The 23147-nt window shown below is 35.9% G+C and overlaps 1 protein-coding gene across 2 annotated transcripts in view; it reads right to left on the reverse strand.

Moving 5' to 3' along the window:
- Positions 1-5151: 5151 nt before the first annotated feature.
- The window catches only part of ANXA10 (annexin A10), a 98823-nt gene continuing 80827 nt past the window's right edge, over positions 5152-23147 (reverse strand). For both annotated transcript variants that reach the window (XM_017507569.2, XM_037731048.1), the window contains 6 exons: positions 13605-13658; positions 13418-13511; positions 12065-12160; positions 9992-10050; positions 7733-7855; positions 5152-5452 (listed from right to left, as the gene is read on the reverse strand). In XM_017507569.2, the coding sequence (XP_017363058.1) occupies positions 5384-5452; positions 7733-7855; positions 9992-10050; positions 12065-12160; positions 13418-13511; positions 13605-13658 (495 nt within the window). In that variant the 3' untranslated portion in view covers positions 5152-5383. The remainder of the gene's footprint in view (positions 5453-7732; positions 7856-9991; positions 10051-12064; positions 12161-13417; positions 13512-13604; positions 13659-23147) is intronic.

Raw genomic sequence — 23147 nt, forward strand, 5'->3', positions numbered from 1 at the left:
TTGTTACTTGAGTGTATTGTGTAATGCTGAAGTTTGGGGTACAGATAATCCCATCACTCAGGTATTGAGCATAGTACTCAATGGCTAGTTGTTCAACCCTTCCCTTCCTCCTACCTTCCACATCGAGTAGTCCCTAGTTTCTAGTGTTTTCATCTTTATATCCATGTATACTCGTTGTTTAGCTCTCTTTGATAAGTGAGAATATGTGGAATTTGATTTTCTGTTCTTCTGTTAATTCATATCTTGCTGCAAATAAGATGATTTTGTTGTTTCCTATTGATGCATAGCATTCCATAGTGTGTATGCACAATATAATCTTTATTCAATCCACTGTTCATATGTGCTGGGATTGATGCTATGTCTTTGCTATTGTGAACAGAGCTGCAATGAACATGTGAGTGCATGTGTCTTTCTGGTAAAACAATTTGTTTTTCTATGAATATATACTCAGTAATGAGATTGCTAGGTTGAATAGCAGCTCTGCTTTTAGTTCCTTGAGAAACTAAAAAAGGACATGAACTGCAAAGGACATGAACTCATCCTTTTTTATGTCTGCAAAGTATTCCATGGTGTATATGTGCCACAAACTGCTTTGCACAGTGGCTGAACTAATTTACAATCCCATAAGCAGTGTATAAACATTCCCTTTTCTCTGTAGCCTCACCAGTATCTGGTATTATTTGACTTTTCATAATAGCCATTCTGACTGGTGTGAAATGGTACTTCACTGTGGTTTTGATTTGCATTTCTCAGATGATTAAAAAAATATGGAACTTTATTTGGGAAATTTGTTGGCCACTTGTATGTCTTCCTTTGAGAAATGTTTGTTTGTACCTTTTGCCCATTTTTATAGGTTTATTTGTTTTTAGCTTGTTCAATTAAGTTCCTAATGAGTTCTGGATATAAGACTTTTGTTGGATTCATAGTTTGAGAATATCTTCTGCCATTCTGTGACTTGTCCATTTCCTCTACTGATAGTTTCTTTTCTTTCTTTCTTTTTTTTTTTTTAAATTGTACTTTAGGTTCTGGGGTACATGTGCAGATTATTCATGATTGTTGCATAGGTACATACATGGCAAAGTGGTTTGCTGCCTCCATCACCCCATCACCTGTACCTGGCATCTCTCCCCATGTTATCTCTCACAAACCTCCCCACCACCACTGTCCCCCACAGCCCCCTAAAATGGATCCCAGTGTGTGATGCTCCCCTCCCTGTGTCCATGTGTTCTCATTGTTCAACACCCACCTATGAGTGAGCACATGCGGTGTCTGATTTTCTGTCCTTGTGTCAGTTTGCTGAGAATGATGGTTTCCAGATTCATCCATTTCCCCACAAAGGACATGAACTCATCATTTTTTATGGCTGTATATCCACTGATAGTTCCTTCTGCTGTTCAGAACCTCTTTGGTTTAGGTTCTACTTGTCAATTTTTGTTTTGGTTTCAATTAGTTTTCAGAATTATGTCATAAATTATCTCCTGAGTCTGATGTTCAGAATAGGTGTTTCCTAAGTTTTCTTCTATGAGCCTTATGAGGTCTTACACTAAAATCTTTAATCCCTGTTGAGTTACTTTCTGTATATGGTGAAAGGTAAGGGTCCAGTTTCATTATTCTGCATATGGCTAGCTAGCTATCCCAGTATTATTTATTAATTAGGGAATCCTTTCCCTACAGTCTATTTTTGTCAATTTTGTTGATGATTGAACAGCTATAGGTGTGGCTTTATTTCTGGATTCTTTATCATGTTTCATTGGTATATGTGTCTTTTTCAAAATTTTTTTTACCAGGATTTGTTTCCTGTAGCCTTATAGTATAGTTTGAATTTGAGTAATGTGATGCCTCTGGCTTTGTTGTTTTTACTTAGGATTTCTTTGCCCATTTTGGCTTTTATTTTTGGTTCCATGTGAATATTAGAATAGTTTTTTTTCTCATTCTGTAAAAAATGCCATTGAAAATGAATCTGTAGATTGCTTTAGGCAGCATGGCCATTTCAACATAGATTCTTCTAATACATGAGCATAGAATGTTTTTCCATCTGCTTGTGTCATCTATGATCTCTTTTTTAATTATTATTTTACTTTAAATTCTGGGGTACTTGTGCAAAACATGAAAGTTTGTTATATAGGTATACATGTGCCATGGTGGTTTGTGGCATCCATCCCCTCATCTGCCCCCCAATCCCTGCTATCCCTCCCCTACTCCCCCAGGCCCACAACAGGCCCTGGTATGTGGTGTTCCCCTCCCTTTGTCCATGTGTTCTCATTGTTCAACACCCACTGATGAGTGAGAACATGCAGTGTTTGGTTTTCTATTCTTGTGTCAATTTGCTGAGAATGATGGTTTCCAGCTTACATGGATGCATATTTTTTATGGTTGCATAGTATTCCATGGTGTATATGTGCCACATTTTCTTTATCCAGTCTATCATTGATGAGCATTTGGGATGGTTCCAAGTTTTTGCTATTGTTTTTTGTCCTTCATTCTATTGATGTGATTTATCATTATATTTATTCATCTGCACATGTCAAACTATCCTGGTATCCCTGGAATAAGTCCCACTTTTTTGTGATGTATTATCCTTTCGATGTGCTGTTGGATTTGGTTTGACAGTATTTTGTTTAGGATTTTTGCATTTATGTTCATTTTATGTATTGGCCTGTCATTTTCCTTGTCTGGTTTTGGTATCAGCATTTGGTAATGCTAGCCTTGTTGAATGAATTAAGGTGAATTCTCTCCTCTTCAATCTTTTGGAATAGTTTGTGGAAGACTGATATAAGCTCTTCATTATACATTTGATAGAATTCAACAGATAATCTATTTGGTCCTGGTCTTTTCTTTTTTGGGACACATTTTATTACTAATCCTATTTTACTATTTATTATTGGTAGTTTCTTGTTTTCTGTTTCTTTCTAATTCAATCTTGATAGGTTTTATGTTTGCAGAAATTTATCCATCTCTTCTAGATTTTACAGGTTATTAGCATTCATAATAGTCTTTGATCATCTTCTATATTTCTGTGATATCAGTTTTAATACCTCCATTTTCATTTCTGTTTTTATTTATTTGTATCTCTTCTTGATTAGCGTAGCCAAGAGTTTATCAATTTTGATTCTTTTTTAGAAGAACCATTTTTTCATTTTGGTGATCCTTTGTATTGATTTTTTTCAGTCTCAATTTAGTTCTGCTCTAATCTTTATTTTTCTTTTCTTCTGCTAATTTGGGTATTTGTTTGTTTTTGCTCTTCTAGTTCCTTGAGGTACATTGTCAGATTTTATTTGAAAGATGTCTTTATGTAATTATTTATTGTTGTAAGCTTCCTTCTTAGCACTGCTTTTGCTGTATCACACAGGTTTTGGTATGTTGTGTTTCCATTTTCATTTGTCCAAGAAATTTTCTGATTTCTTTCTTAACTGTTTTTACTGATTTGATGTTCACTTAGGAGCATGTTATTTGGTTTCCACCTATGCGTATACACACCAAACTTCTTCTTATATATTTTTAGTTTTATTTCATTGTATCTTGAAAAGATGCTTGATATGATTTTAATTTTTAAAAAAATTACTGGGACTTGTTTTATGGTCTAACATACAATCCTTCCTGGAGAATGTTGCATGTGCTGATTAGAAGAATGTGTCTTCTGTAGTTGTTATAGAAAATGTTCTATAAATACGTGTTAGGTCCATTTGGTATAAAGTGCAATTTACTTATTCATTTATTTTTTGAGACAGGGTCTCACTCTGTTGCCCAGGCTGGACTGCAGTGGTGTGACTACAGTTCACTGCAGCCTCAATCTCTTGGGCTCAAGCAATCCTCCTACTTTAGCCTCCCAAGTAGCTGAGACTACAGGCATGGGCTACCATGCCCAGCCCTAAACTGCAGTTGAAATCCAATGTTTCTTTGTTGATTTTATTTCTAAATGATCTGCCTAAAGCTAAGGATGGGGGTTGAATTCTTGCAACATTACTGTATTGGAGTTTATCTCTGTGTTTAGATATGGTAGTATTTACTCTCTGAATGTGGGTGCTCTAATGTTGGGTACATATATATTTAGAATTGTTATTTCCTTTTACTGGATTGATACCTTTATCATTATGTAATGACCTATGTTGTCTTATTTTTACTTTTTGATATAAAGTCTATTTTATGTAATATAAATATAGCTACTCCTGCTTGCTTTGCATTTCTGTTTGCTTGAAATCTCTTTTCCATAGCTTTATTTTCAGTCTGTATGTGTCTTTACAGGTGAAGTGTATTTCTGGTGGGCAGCATATTAGTTGAATCTGTTTTATCCTTTCAGCCAGTGTATATCTTTTAAGTGGAGAACTTAAGGTGTTTATATTCAAGATTATTACTGATATATGAGGTTTTGTTCCTGTTATAATGTTGTTTACCAGTTGTTTTGTATATTCTTTGCTTCTTCTTTTTTTTCTGTCTGTTTATTCTTGTGATTTGGTGTTTTTTGGTGGTGATACTGTTTGACTCCTTTCTCTTCCTTATTCGTGTGTTTGCTTTACTAGTAAATTTTATACTTTCATGTGTTTTCAGGATGATAATTTTCTTCCTTTTGGTTCCAGGTTACACTCACCCATCCTGCCTCTGCTTTCAGCCTTGGCTAGACTGTGGCATCAGTTTAGGTTATCCCCCAAGTCTGATCTCAGTGAATATTTTTCCTTTGTCACTCCTAACTTTCTGAACCTTGAGAGACAGGAGAGATCATGCTCTACTGATGGCACAAAGCATGTATTAACTGCCTAAAGTAATTGAGGCTGCTGTTAAAAGGTGAAGATAAAAACAGAGAGAAATGATCTTTCTTGTATAGCTTGGGCAAGTAGTTGTTTAAGTACTGTCTCAAAAAAATAGCTGGAAGTCAAACACACACACACACACACAATTTTTACATCCAAATCTCTTATCCACCTAATCCAGGCAAGCATATATCTGGCTGCATTTTGCTGTTTTATATCTTTACTTATTTTTAAAGCCTGATTTAGATAATCACTTTAGATTTATTGTAATTGTACAGGAGCCTAAAAAATTCCCCAAATAAGGATGGTTATGCTACATTTTCCTTGGTCTTTCAAATCATGATAAAAACAGCCTTGTTGTAGGTTGTTCATGGTTCATATTTAAATAAAATCTATTTCAATGAAATTTTTCTATTATTCCATCATGCACAATTTATTTAATTGCTGATTAGATAATAGGCAAATTTAGTATCACATACTTTCATTCATAGTTTTCTTTGGCTTAGAATAATTTCAAAGATAGAGAAAATATGATTGTATAGTTTTGTTATAGTGCCATGAAGAGTACAAATTTATGAGAAAATCTGTGTAGACGTGTCTAGAAAGAGGAGTGCATTGTGCTCCAAGTCCTCTTCATTTTAGTAATCCTCAGCATCACCAGCACAGATGGCAAGCAGTGCTTTCTTATAATGTCCTGAAGCAAAATTCTGAAAATAAAAAAATATATTTGAAATATTATGTCACAGTAGTTCTAAAAAGGAAGCATAATTCCTCTGAACTACCCTAGGAAAGAGCCATGGACCATTAGCCTTTCTAAAATCACTTACTTTTCTCATCTAAAGATTTAACATTTCCTAAATACTATTCCCAGTGGAAGTTGTTGAAGAATAGTACTCTGGTTAGAGTCAGTAGTATGTGGTTTATATAAAGTTGCTTGAACCTGAATGTGTATTTATAAGAACAATAACTTACCTTAGAATTAAATATTCTCCTCAACTTTAGGAAGACATGTCCTAATATTAATATTATAATTATATGTGCATGTAGAATGTAAAGAGAGAACTAATGTGTCCCAAAAGATTTAAAAAGGTTTGTAATTATTAATGTAGCAGTAATTCTACCTCAAGAAATATATATTAAGAAAGTTACTATCCATCATTGATAAGCACAGTTTTATGCTAGAAATACATATACTATAATATTATGTATAATAGTGAAACACTGAAAATCAACGTACAATAATGTGTGGTAGTTTGTGTACTTTATAGCTTATACAACAGAATACCATGATTCAATAAAAATACTCTTTTACATAGCAAAACATATTATTATTTATATATATTTAGAGAGTGACTGAAAGAAACTGTCTTTGTGTCTTCAGGTAGCTATGACAAAAACATCATAAACTAGGTGATTTATAAACAATAAGAATTGATTTCTGACAGTTCTAGAGGCTGGCAAGGCCAAGATCAAGCAGATCTGGTGCCTGCTGAGTGCCCATTTTTTATAGACAGACTTCTTCTCATTCTAAGCTCACATGGCAGAAGGGACAAAGGTGTTCTCTTCGGCCTATATTATAAGGACACTAATCCTGTTCATGGGCCTTACCCTCATAACTTAATCACCTCCCAAAGATCCCCACCTGCTAATATCACTTTGGAATTAGAATTTCAGCAGATACATTTTGGGGAGACACAAACATTCAGACCATAGCAGAATAAAATTTTATTAATGGTTATCCGTAGAAAATTAAGGCAATTTTAATTTTTTTGTAATGGTTTTCTCTAATTTCTAAATTTTCCAAAATCAATGATAGTAATTAATATTATTATAAAATATCTCTTTGTTAAATATCAACTTTCATATAAAGGTGCTTTGGCACCAAGTCATGTAATTGTAATTCAGTGCTTTAAATGTACATGGTAAAGTTGCACTAATTACATTTTCATATTAGCAGACTTTGAGGTGGTTGTGATTAATTATAATAAGTGCCTAAGAACCAATTTTATTCATTTGGAAAATGAATTATGTCCTGCATTTGTCCATGGGAAATGCTTATTATCACTAAAAGAGTTTAGGGTTTTGAAGATGGCTGTAGGAGAGTTTTATCAAAGACGAAGGAATAAGATTTCTCTTAACTGCTCCATCAACTCTTCCTCCTGGAAACCATTTTAGCTCTCCAGGGGCCTACCAAGCCTTCTGTCTTGTGTAGTCTCTTGGGCCTTAGATTGCATCTAGATTACTCTTTCAATAAACAAAGCACTGCTTCTTGCAATTAAAAATTTCAGTAGAAAACAATGTGAACAAGGTAACAGCTCTTAGCTCTGCGCAAAATAGAATTTAAGAGATAGTCTCATGTCCCTGTGTTTGGCTTGAAATTCTTTAAACTTATTTTTATTTTACACTAGGCTCTCAGTTATGTAATGGTCATATATATTCTGAGAATTCTTTGTTAGGTGTTATCAAAATGCAGGGTGAAGTATAAAAGTATCAGAAGGAAAAAATTGGCTTGTTTAGTACTGATTCATTGGTCCTTTGCCTTTCAAGGGCTAAAGGGCTAAGGATATGCAGAGTTGTACATAGCTAGGGTCACTAAGTCCCTCCGAATTAGCCGTTTATGATATCTGACCGACTGCCCTGACTCCTATGACAACATGAGAGGAGAGCTGAACTGATTTAAGAAACCTCTTCACAGTTAACGCAGCCTTTTGCAATATATATTTTTCCTGAGCCTGATCATACTTCAGACATTAGCTCTTTAAGCACAATTATGGGGAATGAATATTTTGCATGACTGCATCAATGCTTCTGGGTAAAACACATCAAAGAGAAATACATTCTGTCATTGAGGTAAAGAGTTTTCTAAGCTACCCGTGTCTGAATAGCTAACTTTTTAGACTCTGCTATGAAGTTATTGAATGAGAGCTTTTATCTCAGTTTCCAAAAGGATAAAATGGGTCAAAATAAACCACGTATAGGAAACTTACTTTGATATCATGAAACAGGGATTTTCCATATCGCTCTTTGTATCGTTTCCTTATGGTCAGCAGGTCTATTTCACTTCTGGCAATTAGAATCCTGATCACAGTTTTATTATGGAAACCAAAGTCCTAAAAGATACAGAAAAGTGGGGGAAATGAGAAGACGGCGTCTTGAAAGTCATTCCGTCCCAAGTGGCCTCGCCCCTTTTCTGTAGTCATTTTCTCTTCTTTCCGAGTTCCCCAAACACTGGCATCACTGGCCACACAGGGCGTGGCTTGGATCCTGAGTCGTTTCTTTCACTTCTCCCTGTCCCTTACTGCATGCTGAAAGTGACTTACTCTCTTCTATTTTCTAAATGCCTGTGCTCTCTATTTCAGTGCCACAACCTTGACTCTGACCCTTATCATTTCACCCTGATTCTACAATAGATACTCCTCCTTTTTAGCCTTGTCAGCCTTCCCACTGTCCTGCTCATGCTGCATTAGAAATGGCAAATCAGATTCTGTGGTCCTTCTAGGTAAGAATTCTTCCTTCGAGAGGAAGACATTCTGAACTCTGTCAGATGGACATCGATTTGTCTAAGAAATCAATAATATTTTAACTTTATTTTCAGGTCATTATTGAGAAATTGTAGAAATTAGAATTCTAGGTGCGTCAAATAGTTGCTGATTTAAATTCAAATGCAGAAAAATACAACATCAATGTCTGTATGCTAGCCCCAGAAATACTACACCCTAAAAAATTAGTTTCAAAATGTCTTTCCAAATGGAGTAAATGTGACATCTAGTGGCCAGCAAACATATCATTAATAAACCTCTCATAATTTGAGGTGGTTAAAATGAATGATCTAACCAAATATTCGAATTTAAATTATAGAACATTCACTTAGAATGAGCTGGAGAATAACACAGGATATAGCTTTGGTTTAGGGGTGATTAAAGTAGCTTTTTGACAAATATTTGACATTTGAGGTCTTCATGTATTAAAAATTACATTACTTGAATATGCAATTCTTCTGTCTACCTACAAACTATTTGTAAGCACGCGTACCTTCTTTCTGCCTTATAGCACACACAGCAAAGATGTGCTTTTTATTTATTATTAGAATAAGTAGCCTTGAATTTGTGCATAATTGTAATCAAGGTAATAGTGATTACTTTCCCATACTCATTCACAAATGAAGCTTCATACTGTTGTTGTAGTGGTTGAGTCTTTGAGAAAGAAATAGCTGAAATTGTCCTAATGGATTTGCAAATACACTATTTCAAGTAAATGTTTAATCAAATCAACTGTTTCTCCTAGAATATAGAATAAAAGAGAAGCAAGACTGTGAGCACTGATCTTTCTTTTGTGTTCTGGCATTACACAGGTTCTTCCTTTGCGTAAATGAGAAAATACACTGCAGAGGATATAAAATGAAATATTCCTGATTATTAGCATATTTTCCCAGCATGCTGGCTACTTTTAAGAAGTATATCTGTTAAATTTACTCTGAAGATAAAACTGGTTATTAAAACTACTGTGTTGTTGGATTGTGTTTAATTCTTTTATTTGCGTTTTCAAGGTTATGACATGTATAATTATCTGTATGAAACTTTCTTTTTCTAACTATGTTTCATGTACATATGGATAAGGTATGCATTATGTGATGCACTTAAGTGTTTGTTTTTTTAAAAATGAATGCTCCAAAATCTCTGTGAATGAATAACACACTAAAGTATGAAAACATTCCCATTTAATTACAAAAATAGATGTAGAGTTTATGGTTTTCTTGTTATCACTTCAAATACCTTTTGAAAATAACACAATATTTAAAAATACTCATTGACATAATTTTTTGTATTGAAACTTCAGGAATGTAGCAATTTCTTGCTGAGAGTTTATAATGTTTTGACATTTTCTGCTTGATATCATATGTTTTGTACTTACATAGGTCTGATGTGGGTGGTCTCTGGAAATATACAAAAACATTTGAATTTACCAGTTTCTGCAGATGTGAAATAATTCTAAATCACACTGGGAGATAAACCCCAAAGACCCATACTTTTTGGTTCCCTAAATTTGATACAAAAGCATAGCATTATTTTAATCTGATATGTCTTATTTTTGGTTTCTAAACCTTTTTTTTCAGTTGGGTGTATTTTCTTTGTACATACAAGTTCCAAAATGGTAATGAATATTTAAATGATGGAAGTAAAATTAATCCTTTGAGAAAACGGACACAATTTCTGGAGAAATTTTGAAAACATATAAGTCTTACTTACATGGATTGCACTATATAATCTATATGCAAAGTAGGCTGGTTTGTCTCGAACACAGAGAACTAGGAGAAATCAGAGAGAAAAGAAGAAACATCAAGAGTGAAAACATACATTTTCTTCAGAATTTGAGAAACAATAACACTTTTCCTGTTACAATTCTTACATTGTATTATAATTTCAACACTTACAGTAATGATAACACCATAAACCACAGGAAAAAAATATAAAACAACAACATTATAATGAGTCATGCAGATTTTCACTTGGTCAATTTCTATCTGTTGGAACTCTGTTAGTTTCTTCATACAGTATAGCGTAGTGAAGGAAATGTTAAACTCTTTATCTGAAAATTAAATCAACAGAGCTTCAAAGAGAGCTAGGTTATTACAACTATTATAGATTATTATTATTGTAGGATTCAATATGACATAGCTCCCATATAATGCATTCGTAGATTTGAATACTATTTTTAGTAACTTATAGCTTTGTGAGTAAACCTGAAGTCTCTAAACCTGGAGAAATTATATGGGCCACAGCTGGTCTAGCCTAGTTTTAAAAGTCATCTAATAAAAACTGCTAAGGCATTAGAACAGCCTAGCACCGGTCAACAGTTATCCTTCCTGGAAATCAGTTGATGATCATAAACATTCAGTAGTGTTTATTTGAATAGGTTAACAAATAAATACATGAATGGGTAATGTATGAGAGGCTATAATTTCTAGCCAGAAGAAAATCATTGTTAACAGTGTTTCCCTGGTAGTTTAAGTAATTATTTTAGATTGTGAGATTATATCCTCATCTTTTCTTTCATTTTTAATACACAAGCCTCGTACTCACTCTTGAGTCACTATTCATCATAAGTTCCTTGAAGACAGCGACTTTTGTGGTTTTTCTTGTTTCACTGCTCTAACTGCAGTGCCTAAGTCCGTGTCTAGAACAGTAGGTGCTCGATAAATGTCTACTGAGTGAATCAATCAGTTGGAATGTTTCCCAGTATTTTTAATGTCCGCCACTTCCTCTCTTATGCTCACCGCTTTGTGGCAGTAGTCTATCGTGGAAAGGAAGCTATCCTGAGATTCGAATATTATGAGTTTTAGTCATAACTTTGTTGTTAATCATTTGAGACAGTCAATTTCCTTAGGCATTGTTTATAAAATGAAGGATTTTGATGTGATATGTAGTTATTAAATTTTGTAGAGAATTTTCTGGAATAAATGTGACATTCTCAGAAGAAACACACAGATATTAATAGTCATTTCTTGCATCCTCTTTTAGGGGTTCCATCAAACCATTTTCATGGAACCCTAGATTGAGACTTCTTTACTAGATAAGTTACAAAAATTCCTTTTTCTCTCAGCTCTCATACCCATGTGTGCCTCTGCCGTTCAAGGATGGAAAATCACAATATTCATTTATCCAACTAGTAGCTAAGTGATTACTTGACTATGCCTGCGATGGATATTTTACAATGATCCGCTTTGATTATCCCTGCAATGTGTGCTCTCACCTCGCAAAGGTAGTTCTATTGCAGTTTTTCTGGATAAATAGCGCTGTTTTATCCTCTAAGCAGGAGGTGTGTCACTGTCACAATAGCCTGAGGAAAATCACTACTTGGGAAATCTCTTTTACGGTAGGATTTACTCCTAAAGCCAAATTTATTAGTAATGGTGACTAAAAAATCCTTTTCCTTCTGAATAGAAGAAAACCACACTGTTAAGTATTTATCTGCTCTTGAGCCAGGGAATGGAAGTCAGTAAAGATAAAATGGATTGAACAGTGTGAGAAGCCAATTCTAAAGAGAAAATATCTGAGAATGATGTGTTTTCTGATATGAAAGTTGAAGTAGCTGTCAGGGAAGGGTATCAGTTCGTTCAAGTCACCAGGTTGCCAGGTGGTGCATTTTATTGGTAGCTGATGTACTCTTCCCCTGTGGAGTTTACATTCTTTTAAATAATAAAATTCAAGGGAAAATGACTCCATCAGGAGCTTATTCATGCACCTCTAGTTCAATCAGAGCCACTCAGCATTTATTGCAAAAGAAAATGTCTGCTGTGCTTCCAATAATTTATTACTTACCAATTGCAACTAGCAGCTCCTGAAAGTATCCATCATAGCATTCATTAATGGCATCTACCATGTCTTGCCCAGAAATATTTTGAAATTCCTGGAAAACTTCAACAAATTGATGTAACTCAAAGGAGATTTTTATATATTATAAATTTATAATACAAACATTAATTACATTGTTACACATAGTGAAAGTTTATATTTTCCATAAAATAATTTAAAACACTACTGCAATCAATTATGTTTAGTGTAAATACAATGGAAACAAATACAAACACTCTTAGTAGAGGCAGCATAAATCTTGAACTTCAAAGGCCTGCCATTATTCTCTTCTCCTGGGGGACAAATACCACCTCCAGTGGGACCCACTAACTCACTGCTGATTTACATGGAGAAGAAGCACACTAGCCATTATTTACAAACCAGTTATTTAAGACATACATAATAGACATGTCAACAGCAAACTTCCTACTTGAGCTTAAATATGAGAATTAAGTGTAAAAGTCCTCTCTGTGATGATTAAAATAGTGGTTGTGATATCAATAAAGAATATTCTGAGAAATATGAAATCAACTTTATGGGTGTAGACTAAGGTTTACTAATTTAGAATTGTATTAAAGTAAGATTCCTTATTTCAATAACTTAGTTATCTGACTGTATTCTAGGCAACTTTAGATTTCAAATATTCTTACAGAAAATCAGAAGCAAGGAGATGTCTTCTTATTATTGCTATAATTACCATTACGAAAGGTAATGCCTCTTAATGACTTGTAGGGTCTAGATATGGGATTGGGTTAGAGTAGCACATCTGTTGAAAATTGTCAGCATTCGTGTGTTTTATATAGAAAAAACAAAATTTTTTTTAAATGAGGGAAAAAGAATGATATAGTAGTTTAGGGAATGTCAAACAAAGTGCAAACTAACATGAGTGCACCCTCTAAGACCAAAAACTTTCTCTCAATATTGCAGAAATGATGACATCAGTAATAATGGCCTTGACGCAGTATTGACAGGTTAAACCATATTTACTACATACTTTGCAAGACAACATATAATATACCTAATAGGAAATAGCTAATATATTTGAATAAGTACTCCATCAAATACAGAGATAATTTTTTAAATGCTCAGTATTTGAAAGTTACATCACTCAGTTATTGGAAAACACAATAAGGAAATATTTATTCCTTAGTAATGTCATTAAATAGGGCATATCTTATTTAAAAATTCAAAATAAGTACCTTTGAGATAACTGACTTTCCTCTATTTCCTTGTAATATTTCACATTTGTTTCAAGTGAACCACCTTCTTTCTGTTATACAATAGGTTGAGTAGCTGGAAAGAAACCCAGTGAATAATTACCCAGCCACAGCTGCTGGTAGCTCTTGTTGCACAGGATCATTTGCAGCATGGTTTTATGCTCCCCCGTCTTCTGCTGACACGCTTCCCACAGGACCTGAAATATTAGCCACCAGAGGAGTGTCAGAACCACTCCCACCCATTTTAACCAAGGTTTTTTGCAGTCAGTGTGAGAACTGGTTCTAGTTACCATTGCATCCTGAGCAGCCATAGCAGGGTCTGCATATCCTTCCTCTCTGGTCCCCTGGAAAGGAAGCACAGGTTTTCCATGTAAATTTTCTTAGTCAGCAACTCATACAGGATTAGTGGGACCAAAGTCCTTCAACCACCAAACACTCTGATTGTTCCTAAGGAAGTTCTATTATTATCTGGAGTAAGTTTTAATTTCCTGAATTCTCAAATTCTTTAGAAGATAGTATATGAGGTTTTATTTTAAAATATACATTATTTTGATTTACTGTTTCTTTGCAATACTGGTAATCTTTGAAAGACATTGAGGGATTTTTCAGTTTTCCAAGTCTCTGTGGAGTATCTTCTCCCTTATCAAACTGAGCATCCACTGCCTGACCATGGCAACGGGTGGTAGAAATGGGTGTGAACACTGTCAAAGCAAAAATGCAGAGAAAGTCCATCTCTGACTTGCCCAATAGGATTTATACACCAATAAAATAGTAATGAAACCTAGACTTTGTGCAGTAAGAATATTTTGTAAGTCTTTTAACTCTCACTCCATGATCATTTAAAGAACAGACATGGTGCAGTTGATCATTTGAAACAGGAGAGAAAGGTGCTAACCAGTGCAGGGTCCATCGGTTCCTGAGGGTTATGAGGGCCAGTGGGGAGAAGGAGGTGGGGACACATGTGATCAGTCTATTTCACTGTTCATTATGGGTCAATATATAGAGGGGAGGTTTCTCTCAGCTCGAACTACGTTAAAAGAACACTGAAAATACAGCAGCTTCTGCTTCTACCATTTTTTTTTTTTGAGACAGGGCCTTGCTCTGTTGCACAGGTTAGAATGCAGTGGTATGATCATAGTTCACTGTAACCTCAATCTCCTGGACTCAAGCAATCCTCCTGCCTCAGCTTCCTGAGCAGCTGGGACTACAGGTATGTGCCACTATGTTTGGCTAATATTTTTTTTCTCAGAAAGGGGATCTCACCATGTTGACCAGGCTGGTCTTGACCTCCTGGCCTCAAGCGATTCTTCATTATCAGCCTCTCAAAATGTTGGGGTTACAGGCATGAGCCACTGTACCTAGCTCTATCATTTTTTAGAACACTGAAAATAGCCACAGTGCAGTGAACCCAGGGAGACAGCAAGATTGGGCTCAGGGAGGTCTTGAACAAAACTTCCTTGAATTAACCTCAATCCCTAAATAGCATGATGGGATCCCAAATTTCTTACCTGTTCCCAATGGAGGAACTTGCAATCTAGCTGAGAACCTGTGGGGAAGCTTGCCAGGCTGAGTTGTTTGTGACCGTGGCAGGAACAGTATTCCAGCAGCCAAGGGCTAGCTACAGGTTAGACCACATTGACTTGAACTGTGTGAGAGTCACAGCTAGGCCTTAGGGGGAGTCTTCAGCTCCCATGAGAGTAAAGGTGAGGCTAAATCATCATGAAAGGTTATTCGGACCCAACTGGTCAGTTTGGCTCTGACCAAAGTGAGACAGAGAAAAGATCATAAATTAAATTGGTGGCTTACTTTGGCAGCTAACACTGATAAATGCCCATATGCTGCTCATTGACACCTCATATGTTCAATGTCCAGAATTGCCGAGAATAGCCATTCCATAAACTGGCAAAGATGCAGACAATATCTTGATCTAAGGACACAGTGACCTTCCTGTTGCCAAGATATTTCATAACCACACACATCTCTCTCTACCAATTGCCTTCTTGGAGGCAGTATGGCCAGAAATCTGTGAGTCAATTACTTAACTCAATAAAAGTATGAATGAGACTGAACATGTACCCACATTCAGTATTGAAAGTATTACATAGTTTAAATTTGCCATTTTAGATTAAATATTAGGGCTTTTTTTCTTGATAACAAAAAGCTAGAGGCATATGAGAAAGTGCAATTTATTCAAAAGAAGTAAGATACCATTTGTGAGTAAATTTGTAGCCCTGGAACATTTAATGTTTAATCATAACTAAAACACTGTATGTTGCCTAAAGGTGAAAAACTGATTAAAAATAGGCATGAGTTTGTCAGTCATATTTCTTCTGCTTCAATTTCCTTTGCCTAAAATACCAAGAGACTAAGAATGCAAGTCTTATTTTAAAATCTGTGTATTAAATTAAAGGAGGGAACAATTTGAGTGTTAGGACTATGGGTGTTATTTTCAAATCATGAAAATGTTAAGGTGCAGGTACCTTAGGAGCTCCATCTCTCATTCTGGAGATAAAAGTTAGAGGTATTAAGTGAATTACCCAATTGCCCAAGATCTGATTGTTAGAGAAGAATGTTTATGAAATTTCAGTGGCATTTCTGACTCTGAAATCTGGTTTCCATACTCTTCCCTTAGCTTAAGCAACTTATTATTTTTACACAGTATGTGCTGGCTCCCTTTCAAATTCTCTCTTATGATTTTAACTTATACCAAGCAACAAATAATTAAAAGCAATTAATATGCTATATCTTCTGTGACTATATGCCATCTATTTAATAGCATACATTTATAGTAATTCTTAGTCATCATCTTATTTGATCTACCAGTAGGATTTGGTATAATTGACACTCTCTTCTTGCTATACTTTATTACAGGTATTGATCGACTTACGACCTATGCAACTTACGACCATTCGACTTTACAACCACAATCGCTAGCCATGACTGCTCCACGTCTGGCAGCGCAAACATTGCCCAGCTGGGCGTACGACAGTGTGGACCAGCTTTCGGCAGCACTACTATCTCCTCGTGCATATAGCTTACTCAACTTAAGACCAAATCGTGTTACGACCAGTCTGTCGGAACCAATCGTGGTCGTAAGTCGAGCATTAGCTGTACTTGGTTTCCAGAATCCTATAACCTATTTTATTTTATTGGTTATGCCTCAGTCTTATGAGCTGGTTTCTCTTCTTTCCAATCTCTTAATTTTGGAAGCTCCAAGTAGTCAATCTTTGGTCATGTTTTTGTCTGTGTTTCCATTTCTTCTCTTGGTGGTGCCATCTACTCACGTGGCTTTAAATTCCATCTATATTGTAATGATACCCATTTATCTTACCCATTTATTTATTTGATCTCTAGCAAAGATCTGTCATCTGAACTTCAGATATGTATATTCCAATTGCCAATTCAGTATCTCCACTTGATTTTCTAATACACATATCAGGTTTAGCAGGTTGAAAATCCAGTGCCTCGACTCCCTCCACCTCAAAACCTTTCTGCATTCCCAGTCTTCCACACTGTACTTCATCCTTTCTGTTGCTCAGACTAAGAAATAGAATCACATCTGATTCCTTTTTCTTTTGCCTTTTCATATCCCCATCCAATTCCTCGGGAAACAATAAAGACACTGACTTCAAAATAACACAGGATTTTTTCTGTGTGTTTGTCCACTTGGATATATCGATGGCTGGCAATGCTCCTGCCTGGGACTTGCTCGCCCCAAGCTTGTGGCAGGAGGTACCCTGCCCATTCAGCCTGTGGGGCTGTTTGGCTTGCAACCTGACCTGGATCCTGTGGCCACTGTGACTGTGTGCTCAGCCTGCAGAGTGAGGGGGTGTGTGAATGAGTGAGCATGTAGTCCAGCTGGTGGCTCCAAGTGCTGGCACAGGTGCATGCTCCATGTGGGGCTTGCAGCTGGACCAGGCATGTCACAAGTGACTCCACTGTCCAGACAAAGGGGACATGGTGGTGCCTAAAAACTCGGAGATACCAGGTGGATGGGAGTGTGTTAATAGCTCTTTTAGTTCCACCATCTGCAGCCTGACTAAAGGGGGCATGTGGAACCAAGCAGCTCCTTCTCTCATTGCTTGGTGAGTGGGAAGGGAGTGCTATAGGCCTACAGCTCTATTCACACTCACCATTTGGCAGGTCCCAAGTTCTTGTCCCATGTCCAAGAAGAATGAGGTTACACTGACAGCCAGTGGGTGAGCAAGGCAAAGAGTTTTATTGAGTGAAGAGGCAGTTCTCAGCAGAGAATGACCCAGATTGAACAACCCCCTTACCCAAAGTCAGGTAGTCCTTTCCCCCCCACCATCTAAAGGTGGGCAGTCCCCTGGTCTGGCTGAGTCCAGGGATTTTATGGGCTCAGAATGGGGGCGTATGTCCTGATTGGTTTGTTAGCATGCAAAAGCCACCACTCAAAGATGGGCACAATGATGTGAAAAACCATTTAACCAGGGTAGTTAAATGTAAAATAGGTGGAATGTGGGGATCAACCAGAGGAAAGCAACTCGAATTGGAAGAGGGGTTCTCAATCTGGTCTGTGGATTTTTCTAAGACTTGTAGATGGGTTTTCTGCTTTAAACTGTCTTTGGTTTGAAGGTCAGGTTTCACCACCCCTATTTGCCTAAAGATTTGTCTGTCTCCTGCCTCTATCTAAAATACATCCAGAAATTGGACACATATCACCACTGCCAATGCTCTCCTGTGGGTCCAAGTTAATATCATAGCTTGCTTTACTGCTGAAGCAGGTTCCTTACAGGCTTCTGTTTCTACCGTTGTCTCCCTATAGTCTTTTCTCAATATAGCAGCTATTATGAGTATTTTAAAGCGTAAGATCGCATTCCTTCACTAACAACCCAGTAATGACTTACCTCCTGTCCATCTCACTCAAAATAAAAACCAAAGTTCTTACAGTGGCTGCAGGATTTGACATAATCTTACCACGTGCTATTTTTTTTTTTTTTTTTTTGAGACAGAGGTCTCACTCTGTGACCCAAGCTGGAGTGCCGTGGCATGATCTTGGCCCATTGCAACCTCCGCCTACCAGGATCAAGTGATTCCCCTGCTTTAGCCTCCTAAGTATCTGGGATTACAGGCATGCATCACCATGCCTGGCTAATTTTTGAATTTTCTGTAGAGAAGAGGTTTCACCATGTTGGTCAGGCTGGTCTCAAACTCCTGATCTTGTGATCTGCCTACCTTGGCTTCCCAAAGTGCTGGGATTACAGGCCTGAGCCACTGCATGCAACTTCTCTGAATTAATATATTATAGTACATTTCCTTTGCTTGCTCAGAGGCCACTAACTAGTCTTCCTATCCCTCAAGCACATTAGCTTGGTTTTTTTTTTGTTTTTTTTTTTACTTTACACTTTTTCTCTAGTTATATGCTTTTCTTGGAACATCCTATCACATCATTCAAAGCTCATCTTTTCAATGAGACCTACCCTGACCAACCTGTATAATATGGCAACGTACCCATAATGCCCAGCCCTACAATACCTTTTCCTGTCACTCTGTTCTGCCACATCTTTCATCAACCTTCTAATATTATACATAACATACCTATTTATTAAATTGATGTTTAACTGTTCATATTCACTTGCTAGAATGTAAACATCTTAGGGGCGGGGATCTTTGTCTCTTCTTTTCACCAATAATTCCCAATTATATAAAATCATACTTGACACATGATAGGCATTCAATAAATGCTAATTGGAAAAGTAAAGAAATAACTTACATAGCAGACTTCAAAGATCCTTTAGTGGATGTGGAAAGATTTTCTGGATTATTGATATTTTCTTAGTGATCTTCAATCTTTATAGCTAAGTCAGCTCCTGGCCTTGCAAAGTTTGTGAGAAATATTTAAGAATTGTCTGCAATTTTATGTATCTGAAATATTGTTTGGAAAGATAATTTGTTTTGGACATTTAACTTGAAATAGTGCCCGTCTGTTTATTTTCCTATGCAGTTAATTGCCAAGAGCTCTTTAAGCAGACTGGTGGACTTAAAAAATGTGAATAAGTAAGATTTGGCTTTGGCAAAGGCAGAGTCAAGCTGGCTTTCTCATGTAAAGGGCCTAAGATAGCCACATGGTATGTTTAATTGATGTCAATACCAGAAAATGGCATACATGAATACAGAATTTAGTTTAAGGGCATGATAAAAATGGAAAAGGTAGAAAATTAAAAGAAACAAGATATGGGTGAAAATATTTGGAGGCAAATTGATTACAGATGAATATTGAAAGCTGATGGCAATAACACTCCCAGAAGCCTCATTGAATGAGTTCAAGAAACTGTAATAGGAGAATCCTGAAAGCCAAGATAAGCAGTAAGTATCCAATTCCATTCTTTCTCTCCCTGAAAACATTTATCATCTCCAGTGTGATTTGCAGATTTGATTAATTAATCTCTAAGTGACTAATTTTTCATTATTTGACAGATAATTAGTTCTTTCATATATCTGTGTAATAGAAGCATGCAGGAAGCATTGTGAGCCAGTTTAATAATTGGCATTAGTTTTCAAGAAGAATGTGTTACAGCTCAGTTGTTTCCTTATTAGAAATTGTCCCATCAGGAAACACTTTATAGATTATGAAGTAAAAGATCTCTCCTGGAAAATACGACAATGATTTTGAGCACTTTCCATTTCATAAAAACCTAAGGCTCTTATGCTCCAATTACCCCAGTCTCTATTAATTCAAAAAAGTAGGTGTGTCTGAATTTTAATGATGTTAAAAATATGAAAACCATAGGTCATCTTTCCTTTGATTCTAAAAGTGAAGGTGCATAGGGAGGTAAAGGGCTTGATTATAACAACCAAATAATTAGAGAAATTTTCTATCGGGAAGAAATTGAAGGAAGAATGAGCTTATATCCTTTAATTCACAGAGTAAAAACATGAATCTCATAAAGGTTAAATGATAAATCCAAAGACATAAAACTGAATTATAACAGAGCTAGAGGGAAACATATAGCTCTTGCTGTTTTATACACATGTGTGCACACACATAGAGAGAGATGGAGGAGTAGAGAGACAGAGAGAGAGAATAATGATCCCAAGACCATGGAAGAGAAGAGGATGGGAGAGATTTGATTACAGAGCAGTGTCCCACAGTTATCCACTAGGAACTCACCAGCTCCAAATTTCACCTCCCTCTAGGAAGAATTCCATTTCTTTTTGTAAAACATCTAGACAGATTCTTTCTGAAGAGGTGTGCACCACAGATGATAATCAAGAGAAGTGATGGACTTTTAAAACCCCATTATTCACTTTGCATCTTTTCCAATTTTCTGAATTTAGTGATCTAAATCCTAAGTCAGTGGTTTTGAAACTGAGGAGCCATTAATGTAGAAATGAGAAGCCAGTAGAAAATCTTCAAACTATTTAAAAATCGAAGAGAAGTCATACATTTTACTAACAGTATAAATGGTCATGAAACTTCTGATTTTCAAAGAGACTATTATTAAAGTAGATGATATTAAGTCTTTAATAGGTTGTTACCTCTATTTTCCATTATGAGTTAAATAATCTTTGTGAAATATGTATTATTGTATTCTTGTATATTTTACATTTTAAGGAAAATGTACTGTGAAACCTTATAAGTAATGTTAAAGTAAACTTTATTAATTTTCCCTGGCTTCTTATAAAATGTAAGTCTTGATTCAACTACACTTTTTGGTATTCTATGTTGAAAGGAAAATTTTACTATACTTAAAAGCTGTTCTGGCCAGGTGCAGTGGCTCATGCCTGTAATCCCAGCACTTTGGGAGGCCAAGGTGGGTGGATCGCCTGAGGTCAGAAGTTCGAGACCAGCCTGGCCAACATGGTGAAACCCCATCTCTACTAAAAATAAAAAATTAGCCAGGTGTGGTGGCATGTGCCTGTAATCCCAGCTACTCGGGAGGCTGAGGGAGGAGAATCTCTTGAAGCTGGGAGTTGGAGGTTGCAGTGAGCCGAGATCACATCATTACATTCCAGCCTGGGCGACAGAGTCTGACTCCATCTAAAATTAAAGCTGTTCCGAGATTAAATACTCACACATACAATTTAATGTTCCAATTCTAGAAATCAAACTTAAGATGTAACACTTTTGGTGGAGCCACAAACTGAAAAGAGTCTTGGGTCCTGGATCATGGTTTAGAGAAGAGCTTTATGTGTATCAGGAACCAAAAGCCTGAAACTCTAAACTTAAAACACAAGCAATAAAATGGCTATCCTGTCCTGTCTGTAGTATACAGGATTGGCTTTTTCTGTTAAGACAAAGTCTAGGAAATAAAGTTGTGTGTGGAAGTAATAAAGACCTGAGCTATTCATACATGTAACTCATAGAAACTTACAGGTGCTATGGTTTTTGAAAATCTTAATGAAATATATAAGAAGAAAAATCAAATAAAAAATTCAAGTTGATGTCATCTTTCAAAAAAAGTAATACTTCATCCTGTGCATTCATAATCCAAATTAGGTAAAAACCAGTGATAAAATATTGTGTGTTATTTAAAAACATATGTATATCTACACACAAAATATTATTATATATACAAATATTCGTACTCATGTGCACATACTATCATTAATAAAGCATTGTTGTTTAATTTCAGGAAAAAAATAACTACAATTGAGAATAAAATTGATTGCCCTGTTACATCCAAAAAGGCATCACTCATTGATTAGTTTTCCCATGTGATTTATTTTCCCTCATGTTTCATTTTCAGAACTTGTGTTTCCCCCTGAAATACAAGAATGCTTTATAAAAATACCCTGTGATCCTAATTCTTAGATGTCAGTTATTTTAGGTGGTTTATAGCTCAACCTTTAAAGAGGTGAGGAAATTCTAAGAGGGTTTGAGTTTTGATCAATGACATTTTACCAAACAGAAGTAGAATTAGAGTGGAACCAGATGGGGTTGGAGGCAGGAGCAATACAATTGAACAGTAGAGATATAGGGCATCTAGGCCTGATTTCACGTCAGCCCTTTCGTGAAGGAGACCTGTAATGTCAGACACACCACTTAACCTCTCTAAGCTTAAGTCTCCTCATCTCTATGCAGAGGGGATATTGCCAGTCGGGTTTCCTGGGAAGCTGACTTTCAGATGGAGATTAGCATAGAGCCTGTTAATTAGGGAATGCTCTTGAGATCAACACCTATGAAAAGGAGGAAACAGAAGCAGGATTTGGCTGTGATATAGTCCTAATGGAATTAAATGGAGTCCTTGGGAAAATAATTTTCTTCTTACTGAACAGCTTACCTTTTTCTTAAATGAATTAAAATACATTTGTAGGTAGACATGAAAGCAATAAAAACTTGTTTGATATTAGGATTTATAATGACTTATAATGGAACTGTGCCAAGAAAAGTCTCTGAGTGGAAACTGTTGCTTTAATTCATATTATTGCAGCAACATTATGCTAAAATTAAAAAATAATGAGCCTTTTAAATTGAGAAAACTTTTAAATTAAAATTCATCTTATAAAATGTAAAAGAAAATATTCAATTGCCATATTGTCAAGTGAGATTATTTTAAAATAGTAATTATTATTGAAAATGTATTTTTCTACAAATGACTTCAATTTCTGTTACAAATTAAAATGAGCTTATACGTATATTTTACCAGAAGCTTCAGTCTGTACTATGAAAAATCAAAGTATCTTTTCTCCACTGACATGTATAATCCTACAGATAAAAATCCTCAGCATCGAATGATTAACTGAAGGTGGTGACAGGGAGAGTTTCATGAACTTTGCAGCCAAACCACAGAAATCCAAATTAAACTAAACCAAACCGAAACCAAGCACAACAAAGCAAATTCTTCATAGTGCTTATAAAAATTTGATGC

This window comes from Cebus imitator, unplaced genomic scaffold (genome assembly GCF_001604975.1).
Source record: "Cebus imitator isolate Cc_AM_T3 unplaced genomic scaffold, Cebus_imitator-1.0 Scaffold378, whole genome shotgun sequence".
NCBI lineage: Eukaryota > Metazoa > Chordata > Mammalia > Primates > Cebidae > Cebus > Cebus imitator.